Here is a 17937-nt window from a genome sequence, read left to right on the forward strand (position 1 = left end):
AGTAGCTCAGTCGTGTCCGACTCTTTGCGACCCCATGGACTGCAGCACGCCAAGCCACCCTGTCCATCACCAACTCCCAGAGGCTACTCAGACTCACGTCCCTTGAGTCGGTGATGCCATCCAACCATCTCATATTCTGTTGTCTCCTTTTCCTCTCGACCTCAATCTTTCTCAGCATCAGGGTCTTTTCCAATGAGTCAGTTCTACGAATCAGGTGGCCAAAGCTCATTTGGAGCTTCAGCTTCAGCATCAGTCCTTCCAGTGAGCATTCAGGACTGATTTCCTTCAGGATGGGCTGGTCGAAGGGATTCTCAAGAGTCTTTTCCAACACCACAGTTCAAAAGCTCAAAAAAAAAAAAAAAAATCAAAAGATATTTCCCAGCCCTTGCACAATTAAGATTCCATTAACTGTGCATTGAAAGTGGTCAGTGTTTGGTCAGAAAGCCAAAATACTTTCAGAAGGCAATGGCAACCCACTCCAGTACTCTTGCCTGGAAAATCCCATTGACTGAGGGGCCTGGTGGGCTGCAGTCCATGGGGTCGCTAGGAGTCGGACACGACTGAGCGACTTCACTTTCACTTTTCACTTTCATGCGTTGGAGAAGGAAATGGCAACCCACTCCAGTGTTCTTGCTTGGAGAATCCCAGGGATGGAGGAGCCTGGTGGGCTGCCATCTATGGGGTTGCGCAGAGTTGGACACGACTGAAGTGACTTAGCAGGCTGTCACTTGTGAACTCTTTCCCTTCCTCCTGCTGGGCTGGGAATGAGAGCTCTCCAAGAAGGGCTCCAGAAGCTTCTCTGACCACCTTTTTCAGTGCAAATAGACCGCCCTTGATATGGGAGGAAGCTTTGGTTGGATGGATGCCTGAAGCCATGTTCCCCTTTGGGCTATATCCTGAGAAGAAGGTGGAGGCTGCCTCAGAATGTCAGCAGGAGTTCTGGAGAAAGTCTGTCTGTCTGTCCTTTTCTCTCTGTTGCTCTGTTGGGGTCTCCAGAGTGGTCTGGGAGATGATGAGAAAATGTGAGTTATCAAGGAGAGAGTGGGGGTGGGTTGGTTCCCTTTTGTCCTTAAAAGGATTTTCTGTACCTTTGGAAGAAAATGTACAGATTGGGCAATTGTATATATATATATATATATATATATATATATATATACACACACACACACACAAAGGGAAAGAGAATTAGTTCTGATTGAATATGGCATCATTGGCTGGAAGGGGTCTAATAAACATTTCATCATAATGAGGAACCATATGAAACAATGATGTGTACTTGGGAAATAAATAGGTCTTTGCTTCCTCAAGCTTATTTACTCACTAATCTTTTAAAAAATTTAATGTTCAAAAATATACCACTTCTTCACTTGATCAGGAAACAATGTAAAGTCACTTTTCTTTTATTATTCAAAGTTATTCAAATTATTACTCTTTTATTATTTATTATTCAAAGGGACATCACTTCAGTCTCCCTCTCCACTTCTAGAAACAATTTTTCTTCCTTTCCTCACGTCTGTCACTCTTACCATTTATTTCACACCATTCATTGAGCATATACTATATGCCAGACATAATATTAGAACTCAGGGACATAGAACAAGACAGGCATGGTCTCTGCGCTTATAGAGTTTCATGCTAAGGGCACCAAAGAGAAAATGAAAAAAGTAAACACAATAAATAATGCTAGATAGAAACAGTGTTACAATGGCAATAAGGAGAGTCAGGATATAGGGAATTAGGGTGAAGGTGTCTTTATACAGGGGTGTGTCTGGGTCAGAAGAGGCTCTTAGAAGAGTCCCAACAGTGACTGGGCTTCTCTCCTTGCCGTAACCTTGGAGGTGCGTGTTTTGAGCTGAGATGGGCTTTGCCTCTTGCATCATGTGGAGATCCAGCAGATGCCTGTAGGGAGGAGCCCAGGCCTCCATCCATGGCCCTGATGAGCTTCTCCTCAGCTCAGCCCTATATTTCCTCTAAGGTGAAGCTTCTTGAGGGCAGGTGTATGTCCTTCCTTTGCTATCTTCTCTGATTCTTCCTCACAGTCCACCAATACTCTTCTCATAAGAAGTGGGAACTTTCAAAATAGCTGCACAGAATAAGGGCTTTTCTCCTTCACTTTCTTCAGCTGTGGTTCCTTGTCCTTCAAGTCAGTAACCATCTGCTCAGTCATAGCGAGTATTTATTGAATGTCTTCTTGACGTTGTAGATATGCTAGTGAATGAAACAGAACAAGTTCCTTCTAGTAATGGGGAGACAAAACAAGAAAGTGATAAGCAAGTGAATGCACCTTTCATTGAAAGTGGGTGCTGTGGAGAAAAATAAATCAGGGCAGGGAGATGGGATATGTTTGCGGGGTGTGGGGGGAGAGTAGCTTTTAAATATAGGATGACTGAAGAAGGCCTCTTGAACCACAGAGACATGTCTGGTGGAGACCTAAAGGAAGTGAACCTGCCTGGCATAAGTGTGGGGGGAGAATGTTCTAGCTCAGGTGAGCCACCAGCATGAAGCCCCAAGGTCACATGTTTGAGGACTATCAGGGAGGCAGACAAGCAAGGTGGAAACAGGTGGTGGATGAGGCCAGATCGGGCAGGGTCTTGTTCAGTTCAGTCACTCAGTCGTGTCCGACTCTTTGTGACCCCATGGACTACAGCACGCCAGGCCTCCCTGTCCATCACCAGCTCCCAGAGCTTGCTCAAACTCATGTCCATTGAGTTGGTGATGCCACCGTGAAGGCTTTACCTGTTCTTTGAATGGGTAGGAGGCCACTGGGGGACTTGGGGCTGATGAGTGATACCATCTGTCTCTGAGTGTAGAAGGATGACAGATTCTAGGAGAAGGGTAGAAGCAGGAAGTTAAGTTATTGCGGAAGTCCAGTTCAATCTGGAAAAACCAGGAGGGGCTTGACACGGAGGGGACATGCTGCTGCTGCTGCTGCTGCTGCTGCTGTGTCACTTCAGTCGTGTCCGACTCTGTGCGACCACATAGACGGCAGCCCACCAGGCTCACCCACCCTTGGGATTCTCCAGGCAAGAACACTGGAGTGGGTTGCCATCTCGTGGTGTAAAATGGAGGGTTTCCAGGCAGACAGGAGGTGGGGGTGCATACTAGGGGACTGGAACTAAGGGAGCAGATGTGAGGTGGGGTCCCTGATTGTGAAAGGCACCTATGATTATAGGCCGCACATTCCTTCCAAGCCCACAGGAGACATTTACAAAAATTTTATTTGGCCAAAATGTAAAACCTCTACCAGTGACAGCTATTTCATACAGATGTTGTTCTCTGACCATAAAGCAATAACATTCAAAAATAAATGAAAAGATAGTCTCCCAAGATATTTTTTAATAATCACTTTTTAAAATTTATGGGTTGGAAAGAAATCACAGTTGAAATTAGAACATATTTAAAACTGATCAACAAAAAGCAGCAGCATTGAGATGTCAGTTCTTTTCAACCAAAGCTGTGAATTCAATGCAATAATATTCAGCATTTCATCAGGAAAGTGACAACTGATTGAAAAGTTCTAGAGAAGATAAAAAAGCTGAGAGTAGCAAGAAAATTTTGAACATGTGCAAGGGGTTGGGACTTGCTCGATCAGAAAAGTAGCTTATTTAATTTTATTTTAAAATTATACTAATGAAGTCATATTGATTTTGGTGATTAAGGTTTTCTCGTTCACAAATAGACCAAATCCAGGGGACACAACAGAGAACCTTGGGGCACACTTGGACAATAGGGGTCCCTGGTACCTGACAGAATCATCTGGGAAGGATGGACTCCTGGAGAAATGGATGAGGAAGCTTGGCTCTTTCTGTGGATTCTGAGTCAGTTAGGAACTAAAGGTGACTCCCACCCTGGCTTCTCAAACGTGAAGGTTCACGGGAATCACCTGGAATTTGTGAAACTACAGGTGCTGATGCAGGGGGCTGCGGTGGGCCCAGGACTCTGCGTTTCTAACAGGGACCCAGATGTTGGCAATATTGCTAGTCTGTGAATCCCATTTTGAGTAGCAGCAGCTTAACTTGTGAGACTATTAATTGTTTATTTAACCAAGGGGTCTCGAGGGTGTTCTGGCAGCTCCATGACATCACTGGGGACCCTCTTTATCTTTCTGCTCTACCACCTTTAGCTTGGTGATGAATGTTGACGTCTCGTCCCTCTTATTTGTTGCCTCATTGCCCACAATATCTGCTGTGATTCCTGCAATCACATTAAAATTTCATGCAAGAAGAAGGGGCAAGGGGTGACAACAGGAGCTCTCGACTTGAGTCTGCCCCTACCATCAGGAAAACAATAGCATTTCCAGAAGGCCCAAGCAAGTATTCCCTGAGCTCTCACCAGGGAGAAGGGGGTCCCATGGACACCCTTAGCTGGAAGGGAAGTTGGGAGACAGTGTATTAGTTTCCTACTGATGCTGTTACAAATTGACACAAACTTAATTGCTCAAAACCCAAAGATTTATTATTTGACAGCTCTGGAAGTTGCAAGTCCTAAAATCAAGGTGCTGGGTAGGGCTGTGATCCTGAGAATCTGTTTTCTTGCTTTTTCCAGCTTGGCTCATGACCTCTTCCTCCATCTTTAAAGTCAACAGAGTAGCATTTTCGAGCCTCTCTGTCTCTGATCTCTGCTTCTGTTCTCCCATCTCTTCTCACTCTAGAACCTCTTATAACGTGATTATATTGGGCCCACCTCAGTGACCCTCTTAGCTAAGTCGGTAAATAGTATGCCTGCAATGCAGGAGACCCAGGTTTGATTCCTGGGTTGGGAAGATCCCCTGGAAAAGGAAATGGCAACCCACTCCAGTATTCTTGGCTGGAGAAACCCATGACAGAGGAGCCTGGCAGGCTACAGTCCATGGGTTTGCCAAGAGTTGGACACAACCTAGCGACTAAACTACCACCACCACAGTGACCCAAGGATATCTCCCCATCACAAGGTCCTTAGTTACACTGGCTAAGCCCTGTACCAGGTAAAGTAATGCATTTGGTCACAACAGGGATTAATTAGCACATGGCCATCTGTGTCCCCCCTCTCCTTTTTTAAAAAGGGGACCTTTGTCCTGTGTATCTCAGTGAGTGTGTAGATTTCCTCCAGCATGTAGAGTTGGTGATGTGTATAGAGAAAGGGTTGGTGTTTGTTTAGGCAATCAACAATATTTTGACGTTTTTACCAATATGGATTTATTTTTAAATTTATTTTGTTTTTGCTTTTTTTTTGGTGTTGGGAGTACAGATGAATTTTATTTTCTCCTTCACTATTTTTGAGGTTTTCCCACATTTTACAACAAACACTTCTAACTTCATAAACCCCACTCCTCCCAGTCTGCTTTTCAAAAAGGACACTGGAGGGTGGTGAAATACCCAGCTCTGAGTTGAGGTCTAGCGAGAGCCTGGGTTTGTTTTAGAGACAAGAGCACAGAGAAGAATCTGGAAACAAGATTCCTTGTCCCCATCTAGTCTGAATCTAGGACTTCCGTTGTCCAAATTCTCAGAGAAAAGAGTCAGAAAGAGAAGGTACTTTCATGCTGTTCCTCTATTCATTCTGTGAGTTGATTACTGAAAGTGAAAGTGGCTCAGTCGTGTCCGACTCTTTGCGACCCCAAGGACTGTAGTCCATGGAATTGTCCAGGCCAGAATACTGGAGTGGGTAGCCTTTTCCTTTTCCAGGGGATCTTCCCAACCCAGGGATCGAACCCAGGTCTCCCGCATTGCAGGCAGATTCTTTACCAGCTGAGCTTTGATTACTGATGTGTTGCTTTTTTGTCCCAGCAGAAGCACTCGAAGCCCAAGTCAGGAGAGCGAGTCAAAGCGGGGCTCCTCCAGGATGGATGTGAGGCTTCTTCTCTTAGGGAAGCGAGGCGCAGGGAAAAGTGCCACAGGAAACAGCATTCTGGGCAAAGCCGAGTTCGAGTCCAGGTTCAGTGAGCAGCCGGTGACTAGAAGCTGCCAGAGAGGGAGTGGGGTCACGCAGGGGAGGGAGGTTGTGGTCATCGACACCCCCGACATTTTCTCTTCGGATAACATTAAGCGCTGCTTGGAGCTCTGGGCTCCCAGCCTCCACGCCCTGCTTCTGGTAATTCCCCTTGGCAACTATACGGTGGAGGACAGACAAACAGCCGAGCGCATTCAGAATGTGTTTGATGAGAAAGCCAGGAAGCACACCATTATCATCTTCACTCGGAAGGACGAGGAGGGCTCGCTGGAGGACTACGTTAAAAACAACACATCTATTCGGGACTTGGTTCAGTGCTCTAGTGGTCAATACTGCGCTTTCAACAACAAGGCAAGTAAGGATGAGCAGGATGTCCAGGTGAAGGAGCTCCTCAGCAAGGTCGAGGATTTGGTGAGAAACAAAGGACCATACACAGTGAACTTAAGGGATGAAGACAGTAGATTCCAGGTGAGAATTCTTGTTAAGGTCTCCAAGGATCTCTGTTGTTAGAGCTGGTGAGATAAAGGCACAAATAAGTGAAACGTTGCATAGAATTTTGTTTTTTAAGGACACGGCAACCCACTCCAGTACTCTTACCTGGGAAATCCCATGGACAGAGGAGTCTGGCAGGCTACAGTCCATGAGGTCACGGAAATGGCGGGCATGACTTATCGACTAAACAACGACAGCAACAAGGGGACATTTATCCATAAACTGGGAAGATGAGGCTACTTTACTGGCAAATTAATAGATACATTTAAGTCCTTTTCTGACTTTAACCTTCATAGTACTGGACACACAAATGACTCATTAGACCCTCTCTTCCCTTGGCTTCAGTAAAACCACACTCTCCTTGTTTTCTTCTCCTCTCTTGCTACCGAAGAGGTTGCTGAATCCACCTCTATGACCTCTGCTGCTGCTGCTAAGCCACTTCAGTCGTGTCTGACTCTGTGTGACCCCATAGACGGCAGCCCACTCGGCTCCTCTGTCCCTGGGATTCTCCAGGCGAGAACACTGGAGTGGGTTGCCATTTCCTTCTCCAATGTGTGAAAGTGAAAAGTGAAAGTGAAGTTGCTCAGGCGACCTCTAACAGCTGACATTTTCAGGGCTTGGTTCAAGCCCTTCCTCCATTCTTCACACTTTTTTCTCCCTCAGGTAATTCCACATTTTTACAGCTTTGAGCTTTAGCTATAGCTAATAGTTTCCAAGTTAATCCCTTCAGTCTAGGTCCTTCTTCTGAGTTCTGATTCCTTTATCCATCCGATTGCTATTTGACGTTGCCCTCTTGACGGATCTCAAAATTAATATGTCCAGACTTTTGTTTTTCCCTCTGAAATCTGTTCTACTTCAGTTCTCTTCTCAATCCCGCCAATGACTATCCTGCTCACCATTCTCTTCAAACCTAAGCTCAGATGTCAGCTTTGATACCACTGCCAGCTGGCATTTGGCTTCCAGGGCGTCATCATCTTGTGTGACTGAGGCACCTGGAAACCACCTGCTTCTCTCTGTCACCATGACTACCATCTAATCCAGGTCAGCCTCTTCTCTTGCCTGTTCAGTTCAGTCGCTCAGTCATGTCTGACTCTTTGTGACCCCATGGACTGCAGCATGCCAGGCCTCCCTGTCCAACACCAACTCTCAAAGTTTACTCAAACTCATGTCCATCGAGTTGGTGAGGCCATCCAACCATCTCATCCTCTGTTGTTCCCTTCTGCTCCCACCTTCAATCTTTCCCAGCATCAGGGTCTTTTCAAATGAGTCAGTTCTTCACATTAAGTGGCCAAAGTATTGGAGTTTCAGCTTCAGCATCAGTCCTTCCAATGACTATTCAGGACTGATTTCCTTTAGGATGGACTGGTTGGATCTCCTTGCTCTCCAAGGGACTCTTAAGGAGTCTTGCCTGTACTATTTTACAATTACTCTACTAACAATTTCCCCCCTCATTCATTCTTGGGCCTTTCCCTTCCCGCGCCCACCCACTTCACACAAATAGGTGGAGTGCTATTTTAGTTGATTTTAAGACTTCTGATTTCATGCCAATTTAAGAAACATTTTATTTATTTATTTTTCATTTTTGGCTGTGCTGGGTCTTCATTGTCACCCGTGGGCTTTTTCTAGTTGTGACAAGTGGGGGCTACTCTAGTTGCAGTGCACGGGCATCTCATTTCAGTGGCTTCTCTTTTTGTGGATCACGGACTCTAGAGTATCACGGGCTTCAGTAGCTTTGGGACTTGAACTCTAGAGCACAGGCTTAGTAACTGTGGCACCTGGGCTTAGTTGCCCTGCAGCATATGGAATCTTCCTGAACCAGGGATTAAGCCCATGTCCTTTGCATTTTCAGGCAGATTCTTAACCACTGGACCACTAGGGAAGTTCCATGATTTCATACCAGTTTAACTGTGGGGAGTGAGGCTTCTCTAGGAAGGTGAAGGGGATGTTAATTGTGTGTTTGACTGTCCATCTTTCATTGTCTCCGGTTGCCTGTCTGGATGGGGAAGGATCCAAACTGCTGGATTTCACGTTAGAAGTGTCATCTCTCTCTTGGGGGTGCAGTGAAGGAAGAAGACCTTGGGGATAACATGGGAAACTTCATTTCCAATCTCCTCCCTTCCATGTCCTTCAAAGGCACTGCACAGGCCTCACTTGACTAGTTTCTTCTTCTAGGGAGTCCAGAAGCTCTCCTAAGCTTCTGGATTTTCTCCAGGAATAGCAAGAACCCTGGGAGACTTTGGAAAGAATTACCTTACTAGTGGAGTAATAGTATGGGCTTCCCTGATGGCTCACAGTGGGGACTGCAGGGAAGTAAAGTTAGAAAGTGCTTTAGGAAAAATTCCTGGGTGAGATGGGATTTGTGGGGCTCGTCTGAGCCCCACAAACCCACCTAGACATGGAAGCAATCTAGATGTCAGTCAAAAGATGAATGGATAAAGAAGCTGTGGTACATATATACAATGGAATATTATTCAGCCATAGAAAGGAACACCTTTGAGTCAGTTTTATTGAGGTGGATGAACTTAGAATACAGGTAACTGAACCTAGATACAGACTGAAGTAAGTCAGAAAGAGATAAACAAAGAGAAACACAACCTTCTTACTTCTGGGAAGCCTATTGCAGCAGTAGCAACAGTGGGGTCCTAAGATTAGTTTCATCATGAACAAAACTACACAGGCTAGCAGGGACCATGACCGTGACCATGACCATGATTTGATCACATCCTAATTATCAAATTACTCTGAATTACATACTTGTGTCTCCATTCCTTTACTTTGTGAAAAACTGAGATTTTAGATCTGTGTGCCTCATTTCCCCTTTTTGTTCTCTTTCTAGGATTCTGTGAATGAAGACACATTTCAGAGGAAGGACTATCCACATGGTAAGATAATCCTTAAAAACTGTTAAGCTCATATCTGTATTCTTTTGAATGCATCATGCATCAAAATAAAGTGGAAAATTATCTAGATAAGTTAGAACAAAAACTCATCCTGTAACAATGAGCAATGTTGAGCATCTTTTCATGTGTCTATTAGCTATCTGTATGTCTTCTTTGGAGAAATGCCAGCTTAGGTCTTCTGTCCACTTTTTGATTGGGTCGTTTGTTTTTCTGGTATTGAGTTGCAGCACTATTTACAATAGCTAGGACATGGAAGCAATCTAGATGTCCATCAACAGATGAATGGATAAAGAAGTTGTGATACATATATACAATGGAATATTACTCAGCCATGGAAAGGAATACATTTGAGTCCGTTTTAATGAGGTGGATGAACCTAGAATACAAAGTGAAGTAAGTCAAAAAGAGAAAAACAATTATCGTTTATTAATGCATATATACAGAATCTAGAAAGATGGTGCTGATGAACCTATTTGCAGGGCAGCAATGGAGATGCAGACACAGAGAATAGACCTGTGAACATGGCGGGGGTGGGGAGGAAAGGGTGGGATGAATGGAGAGATTGTAGCATGGAAACATATACATTACCCTAGGTAAGATAGCTAGCTAGTGGGAATTTGCTGTATGACTCAGGGAATTCAAACCAGGGCTCAGCAGCAATCTAGAGGGGTGAGATGGGGTGGGAGGTTCAAGAGGGAAGGGCCATATATATATACCTATGGCTGATTCATGTTGATGTACGCCGGAAATCAACACAATATTGTAAAGCAACTATCCTCCAATTAAAAATAAATATTTTTTGGGAAAAAGCTGGAAAAAAATAATGCATCCTGGAGCCCTAGCTGAGGCTGGGGCCCACAATTTGTCCCCAAGGGAGTCTCAAACATTTGTGAGTAGGTGCAGCACCAGCACCTACCTACTGGAGGAGGAAATGGCAACCCACTCCAGTGTTCTTGCCTGGAGAATCCCAGGGACGGGGGAGCCTGGTAGGCTGCCGTCTCTGGGGTTGCACAGAGTCGGACACAACTGAAATGACTTAGCAGCAGCACCAGCAGAGGCTCTGGACACGGCATGGGTGCCCCCAGCCTTCTTGCAAATGTTTCAGAGCTGGGCTTGCCTCTTGCAGCTTCTTTCCTGACTCAGCCTCTTCTTCCAGCCTGGGATCCCAATGTTGCACTCCTGCTGGGAAGCAGAAATAACTCCACATGTATGCCTGCTCAGTGGTGCCTGACTCTTTGTGACCCCATGGACTATAGCCCTCCAGGCCCCTGTGTCCATGGGATTCTCCAGGCAAGAATACTAGAGTGGGTTGCCATGCCCTCCTGCAGGGGATCTTCCCAAACTTGGGTCTCCCACATTGCGGGCAGACTCTTTACTGTCTTGAGTCACCAGGGACTAAACTATTTATTTATGGCTGTTCTGGGTCTTTGTTGCCGCCAAGGCTTTTCTCTAGTTTCAGAGAATGATCGGGGGCTACTTTCTAATTGTGGTGGGCTCAGGAGTTTCGGCTCCTGGGCTCTAGAGCACAAGCACAGTAATCGTGGCATATGGGATCTTCCCAGATCAGGGATCGAACCCGTGTCTCCTGTATTGGCAGGCAGATTCTTTACCACTGAGCCTCTAGGGAAGCCTGCATTTTACTAAACTTATGTGCCTTTCCATGCACTGTACTGTAAGTAAGTAAGTGTTAGTCACTCAGTCATGTCTGACTCTGTGGCCCCATGGACTGTAGCCCACAGGTTCCTCTGTCCATGGGATTCTCCAGGCAAGAATACTGGAGTGGGTTTCTATTCCCTTCTCCAGGGAATCTTCCTGACCCAGGGATCAAACCTGGGTCTCCTGCATTGCAGGCAGATTCTTTACCATCTGAGCCACCTGGAAGTCCTGACGTGGTCTCTAATTCTCTCCTGACTCTTCTCCCATCCCTTCAACTAGATGGTGAACATCTTGAGGGAAAAAGTTGACCTTTTCCAGTCTCTTGTCTTCCCTGCAGTGTATCTGTTGCCCAGAGCTTAGCACTTAGTGCTGGTGATGAGATAGTAAAGAACCAAGAGAGTGGATAAAGAGGTCAAGGCAGGGGAAAGGTAGAGGCAGAGGGAGGGGAGGAGAGGAGAGGGGAGGAAGAAGAGAAGAGTAGAACAAAGGATCCAGGACTGCCTCCTGGCTCTTTACTCTTCCCTCTGTTGGAGAAGGGGGGCCATTTTACTGGACAAGCACAGGGAGCCTGGGTGCTCCCGAGGGTCATGCCCCACATGGCCCTATGTGGGTTTGATTAATCCAACCACACTACCCTACCCACAGCTTAAGCAAAAGTCCGCATCTACTCAGTGCTACAAGTTCTATTGACCTGAGCTGGGATTCTTCCAGCCTAGTTCTATTCATCCCATTCTCTTCTGCTTCAAAGATCCTCACTTGAAAAGAACATCAGACCAAAAGGAGCGTATCTGTTCGGTGTGCCCTTTCACATTCTTAATGGAGATCCTGAAAGCATAGGCATGTGGGAAAGTCAGAGGAGCTGCGTGGAGGAAGCCTGACTTGAAACAGGCTTTGGGAAGTGGATAGAGTTTAGATGACTGAGCAGAAAGCTCCAGAGGGTACACTAGCAACTTGAAGGAAGGATGTAGAACTGAGCATCTACTTGTGAGGGGACCAAGGGGCGTGGTCTTGATGGAGATGAAGGGCTCACACATCTAGATGTGGAATGGGGAAGTGAGACCAGATTGTAGAGGTAGGTGGTGTCCACACTCTCTCAGGGTATGAGAGAGGGACTTAAGATATACATTTTTTAAAAATCCTGTAAGTATAACTATGAGATTGTGGGTTCAGGATAAATAATTCAATAATTTCTCCTGGAGAGAGGAGCATCAGATAGGTTTCTATCTTTGTTTTGAGGTGGATATTAGTAACTTGGTAAAATTCACAATTGAGAACTATGAGGCCTGAATGGAAGACTGAGATCATGGTACAAGTGCGAAGTCATAAGGAAAACCCCAATAATATGTATTGTAAGAGCTCTGTGCATCTCTGATCTCATTTATAGGGTAATGTCTCCTGCTTTCTTTTCAACAGAGCCCCTGCGCATTATCCTCGTGGGGAAGAGCGGGACTGGGAAGAGTGCCACTGGGAACACCATCCTCGGGAGCCCGGAGTTCCACTCTCAGCTGAAAGCACAGCCGGTCACTACGAGCTGCCACGTCGGCAGGAGAACATGGAATGGGCAGGATGTTGTGGTTGTGGACACTCCATCACTCTGTCAGGAGTCCAGAGCTGATGGGGACCTATCCAAGCTCAAGAAGGCAGACGAGGACTGTAGGTCCTACTATAAAGAAGGGAGTACAGTTCTGGTTGTGGTGTTACAGCTGGGACGGATCACTACAGGGGACAAAAAGGCAGTGGTGGACCTAGAGCGCATCTTTGGAGCAGAAGTTATGAAATACACGATTGTGCTGTTCACCTGGAAGGAAGAGCTAGAGACTGGGAACCTTGATGATTATGTTAATAACACAGATAACAAGCATCTTAAGAGCATAATTAAAAAATGTGAGGGGAGATATTGTGCTTTTAATAACAAAGAAACTGGCCAAGCCAGGGAAGACCAGGCAGCAGAGCTTTTGACAATGGCCAGTAAAGTGATAAATTGCGGGGGACAGAATAAAAATTGCCATAAATTGGATGTAAGCAAAAATAAGAAAAATATTCAGAGAAAGTTCTCCCAATTACTGTCATTTAAAGGAAAGTTTCCAGGAAAATGAAATGGGGTCTCTTTAAGTTGAAGATACCCTCAGGCTACAAGCATGGGGGAGGCATGGCAGGGGGATGGGAAGAGGGACCATGACTTTGAGAGCTTGAGAGATGAATGCATCTCAGCTTGTGATGCTTCAGCTCTTTGTAGGTAAATAAGTAGTCAGACAGGGCATATAGTAGGGGATAATAAAGGAGAAAGAAGAAATAAGGTAGGGAAATCTGCTAAAGGGCTTCAGATATTAGGCTGATATTAAGGATCAGAGTCAAGTCACAAGAATCACTTCACCTGTGTAGGTAGACTGGAGTCAGGACAGACACTGGGACTAAGGCCAAGGAGAGCTTGGGGTCAGAATTCAGATAGTCACATGAGAACCAGGGGATTCAGTACACGAGAGTAAGACAATGTCCTGCTAACTCCTGGGCATGGCAGAACGGAGAAGTTGGACTTCTGTGAGCCTCTCTGTTTCTGGGCACTGCTTGCCAGGTTCTCCCAGCTCCCCAGCTCCCCCAGGGGCGCTCTCAGGACCTTCTTTTCCTCATGTGGTTACTTCTTACTTCTTTCCTTGTTCCAAGCTGGAGTGGAAAGTGGTACCCAGTCTACCCTCCTCTGCTCCCCCTGAGGAAATGGACATGAATCTGTGAAGTATCAAAAGACTTTATTGCTAATCATTCATGGTGACACAGACTAGAACAAAAATTAGAAGCATGGTAAAGTTGCTAATTAGATAATCTTGTAAAATTTAAAATTCTAAGTAAAATTCTAGATTTCCTCTAGAATTTTCAGAAAAAGTTACTGAAAACTCCTTTGCATTCCTTTCTCTCTTCATCTCCCTTTCTCTTTCTCTCCACCCCCATCCCATTCCCTGAGGCTTGTGCATCCATGCTCAGTCATGTCCAACTCTTTATGATCCCACGGACTATAGCCTTCTGTGGACAGGCTCCTTTGTTCATGGGATTTTCCAGGCAAGAATACTGGGGTGGGTTGCCATTTCTTCCTGCAAGGGATCTTCCCAACCCAGAGAATGAACCGAAGTCTCCTGTGTCTCCTGCATTGGCAGATGGATTCTTTACCACTGAGCCAACTGAGAATCCCCTCCCCAAGGCTTAGGAACTCAAATAATAATGGCTTAAACAAGTTAAGGGTTTATTGCATGTCTTATGTCAAGAAATCCAGGAGTAAGCAGTTTGGGGCCAGTGTAGCACTGACATTCCAGTGTCTTTCTGCCTTTCTGCCCCTCATTGGCATGGGTGTCTCCATACTTAAGGTTGCTTCTTGGTTCCTGTTTACGGCTAGGCAGATTATGTTGAGAGCTACCTAGTGTGGGTGATAAATGAGAACTATGACATCTGCCAGTTAGGTGTAAGGTCAGATGTTTTCAATACTAACCTCTTTATATATGTTTTGAGGACATGATCTATGTCATCTGCTTTTTTAAAATTTCAAAATTTCAGATTATCTCAAGATTAACCCATTTATAAGAGCATAGACTGTCATCATTAATACTTTTGTACTCTGTATAGCCCTTAATAAATTCTGGAAGGTGTGTGTAAATATATTCAGTTGAGTAAAATAATAAAGATGAAATTTATTATGAATTCATGTCCTCCTCATGATTCTTATTTTTCTGATGTGGGGGAAGATCATGCTTCCATAGAGAGGAAATGATGTTTAGATACTTTGACTCTGATGAAGTTTTTGCATCTTTGATGCATGAAGACCTTTAAACTGGGTGACAGTCACTTTACTAGCCTCTGCCAACTCAAGAATCTTCTACTCTGAGCATTTCACAACAGCAAGGACAAACAAAAATAACTGGTATTAGAGGCAGGTACATAGGAGGAATAAAGTCTAGAAGCCATTATGTGCCTCTTGCCATAGCTTCCCTTTGGCTTAAATGTGGGAACAAATCCCAAGGTGCTACCCATGATTGAGCAGGTGACATTGGGGACCTGCATGAGGTGGGTAATGTGTGGGCTGAGCAAAATGATGTACATTGCCAGGGGAGAGGAGAAAGAGGCAGGAAGAATATTTGAAGAAATAATGGCTGCAAGCTTCCAAAATTTGATGAAAAACATTAATCTACACTTTTAAGAAACTCAGTGAACTTCACGTAGGATAAATTCAAAGAAACTCATATCCACTATAATTAAATTACAAAAGACAAAGACAAAGAAAGAATCTTGAAGGCAGCAAGAAAGAATAGACATTGCATTCAAGGAATCCTCAACAAGATTAACAGCTAATTTCTCATCAGAAACCATAGAAGTCAGTGGTCCATAGGATGGCACATTCAAAGTGCTGAAAGAAAAGACTGCCAACCCCACAGTATTTATCCAGCAAAACTGTTCTTTGAAAATTAAGATTTAAAATATCCCCAGATAGAAGTGGAAAGAATTTATTGACTTCAGAACTACCCTACAAGATAAGATCCTGAGAAAAAAGAACAAAGCTGGAAGTATCATGTTCCCTGACTTCAGATTATACTACAAAGCTTTACTAACCAAAACAGTATGGTACTGGCACATGAAAATGAACTCAAAATGGATTAAGCATCTAAATGTAGGACTGGAAACCATAAAAATTTTAGAAGAAAACATAGTTATAACACTCTTTGACATGTCTTGAAGTGAAGTGAAGTGAGTGAAGTGTTAGTTGTTCAGTCATATCTGACTCTTTGTGACCCCATGGACTGTAGCCCACCAGACTCCTCTGTCCATGGAATTCTCCAGGCAAGAATACTGGAGTGGGTAGCCATTCCTTCTCCACGGGTTCTTCCTCACCTGAGCCTGGGTCTCCTGCATTGCCAGCAGATTCTTTACCATCTAAGCCACCATTTACCATCTAAGCCACCAGAGAAGCCTAGCCCTAAATATAGGGCTGGAAACCACAAAAATTCTAGAAGAAAACATAGTTAGAACACTCTGACATGTCTTAGTAATATCTTTTTGGATCTGTCTCCTCAGGCAAGGGTAACAGATGCAAAAATAAACAAATGGGACCTAATTAAGTTTAAAAGCTTTTGCACAGCTAAGGAACAATCAACAAAACAAAAAAGCAACATACTAAATGGGAAAAGATATTTGTAAATGATGTGCTTGATAAGGAGTTATTACCTAAAATATATAAAGAACTAACACAACTTAATATGAAAAAATGCACAACCAAACCATCTGATTAAAAAATGGGTTGAATTCTTACTGACAGGAATATGTGGAAATTAAACAGCACATTCCTCAATAACCAATGGGCCAAAGAGGAAATCACAAGGAAATTTAGAAAATATTTTGAGATGAATGAAAATGAAGACATACCAAAACTTATGAGATGCAGTTAACACATGGATGTTTAGAGGGAAATATAAAGTTGTAAATGTCTTTATTAAAAAATTAATAATGTAGTCTTCCACTTTAAGAAATCAGAGAAAGAAGAGCCACTAAACATAAAGCAAGTGGAAGAAAGAAAACAATAAAACTCAGAGTAGAAATAAATGCAACAGGGAATAGAAAAGCAATAAAGAAAATGAATGAAACTACAACTTGATCCTTTGGAAAAAAAAATCAACAAAAATTTTGTGGCTAGTCTGACCAAGAAATAGAAGGCTAAAATTACTAAAATTAGAAAGGAAAGAGAATACAGTGCCATCGACCTTACAGAAATAAAAAGGATATAAGGAAAAACAAAGACAACTGTATGCTGACATATTAGATAACGGGTGAAATGGACAAATTCCTAGAAAGACACAAGCTACTGAATGTGAGTAAAATTGAAAAAAATCTGAACATATCTATAACCTGCATGTAAGAGATTAAATTAGCAATTAAAATAACTACCCCCAAAGGAAAACCAGATCACTGATGAATTCCACTAAACATTTAAAGGGAGAATTAACACCAATACTTTTTTCCAGTAGTCGTGTATGGATGTAAGAGTTGGACTATAAAGAAAGCTGAGTGGCTAAGAATTGATGCTTTTGAACTGTGGTATTGGAGAAGAGTCTTGAGAGTCCCTTGCACTGCAAGAAGATTCAACCAGTCAATCCAAAAGGAAATCAGTTCTGAATATTCATTGGAAGGACTGATGCTGAAGCTGAAACTCCAATACTTTGGCCACCTGATGCAAAGAACTAACTCCTTGGAAAAGACCCTGATGCTGGGAAAGATTGAAGGCAGGAGGAGAAGTGGATGACAGAGGATGAGATGGTTGGATAGCATCACTGACTCGATGGACATGAGTTTGAGCAAGCTTTGGGAGCTGGTGATGGACAGGGAGGCCTGGCGTGCTGCAGTCCATGGGGTCACAAAGAGTCAGACATGAGTGAGTGACTGAACTGAACTAACTGAACACTAATACTTCTCAAACAAAAAGTGAGAGGAGAAAGTACTTCACTACTTTTGTATGAGCTCAGTATTATCCAGACAAAGATATTACAAGAAAAGGAAACTACAGACTAATAACCTTATGAATATAGACATAAAACCCTCAACAAAATACTAATAGAGTACAGCAACTTATAAGAGCAAGTATATTCCTGGATTTACCCAAGGAAAGCCAGATTGATTCAATATATGAATGTCAGTCAGTGTGTTCCACCATATCAGTAGAATGAAGGGCAAAAATCACATGATCATCTCAATAGACACAGAAATAAGTCTGACAAAATCCAAGACCCATTTAATGATAAAAACACTCTATAAACTAGGAAGAAATAGAGTCATGATATCCTTTCACTTATTGTCCTTGTATGCTTCTCAACTGATTTACAAATTCTAGACTCCTTGGTATTTTAAGCAAAGCTCTTCATGGTGGGGCATCCATTCAGATCTCCACTATTCTTATTCCTGCAATCATACCCGAGGCTCCTGCCCTTCTGCCTGC

The 17937-nt window shown here is 43.8% G+C and overlaps 1 protein-coding gene across 3 annotated transcripts in view; it reads left to right on the plus strand.

Moving 5' to 3' along the window:
• GIMAP8 (GTPase, IMAP family member 8) overlaps positions 1 to 14657 on the plus strand; it is a 35377-nt gene extending 20720 nt beyond the window's left edge. For 2 of the 3 annotated variants that reach the window (XM_069588672.1, XM_069588673.1), the window contains 3 exons: positions 5766 to 6393; positions 9254 to 9299; positions 12387 to 14657. In XM_069588672.1, the coding sequence (XP_069444773.1) occupies positions 5818 to 6393; positions 9254 to 9299; positions 12387 to 13069 (1305 nt within the window). In that variant the 5' untranslated portion in view covers positions 5766 to 5817 and the 3' untranslated portion in view covers positions 13070 to 14657. Of the gene's footprint in view, positions 1 to 5762; positions 6394 to 9253; positions 9300 to 12386 lie in introns of all 3 variants that reach the window. The other variant, XM_069588674.1, reaches the window with a different exon arrangement.
• Positions 14658 to 17937: the final 3280 nt, after the last annotated feature.

The sequence above is a fragment of the Ovis canadensis genome, chromosome 4 (assembly GCF_042477335.2).
Source record: "Ovis canadensis isolate MfBH-ARS-UI-01 breed Bighorn chromosome 4, ARS-UI_OviCan_v2, whole genome shotgun sequence".
Classification (NCBI taxonomy): Eukaryota; Metazoa; Chordata; class Mammalia; order Artiodactyla; family Bovidae; genus Ovis; species Ovis canadensis.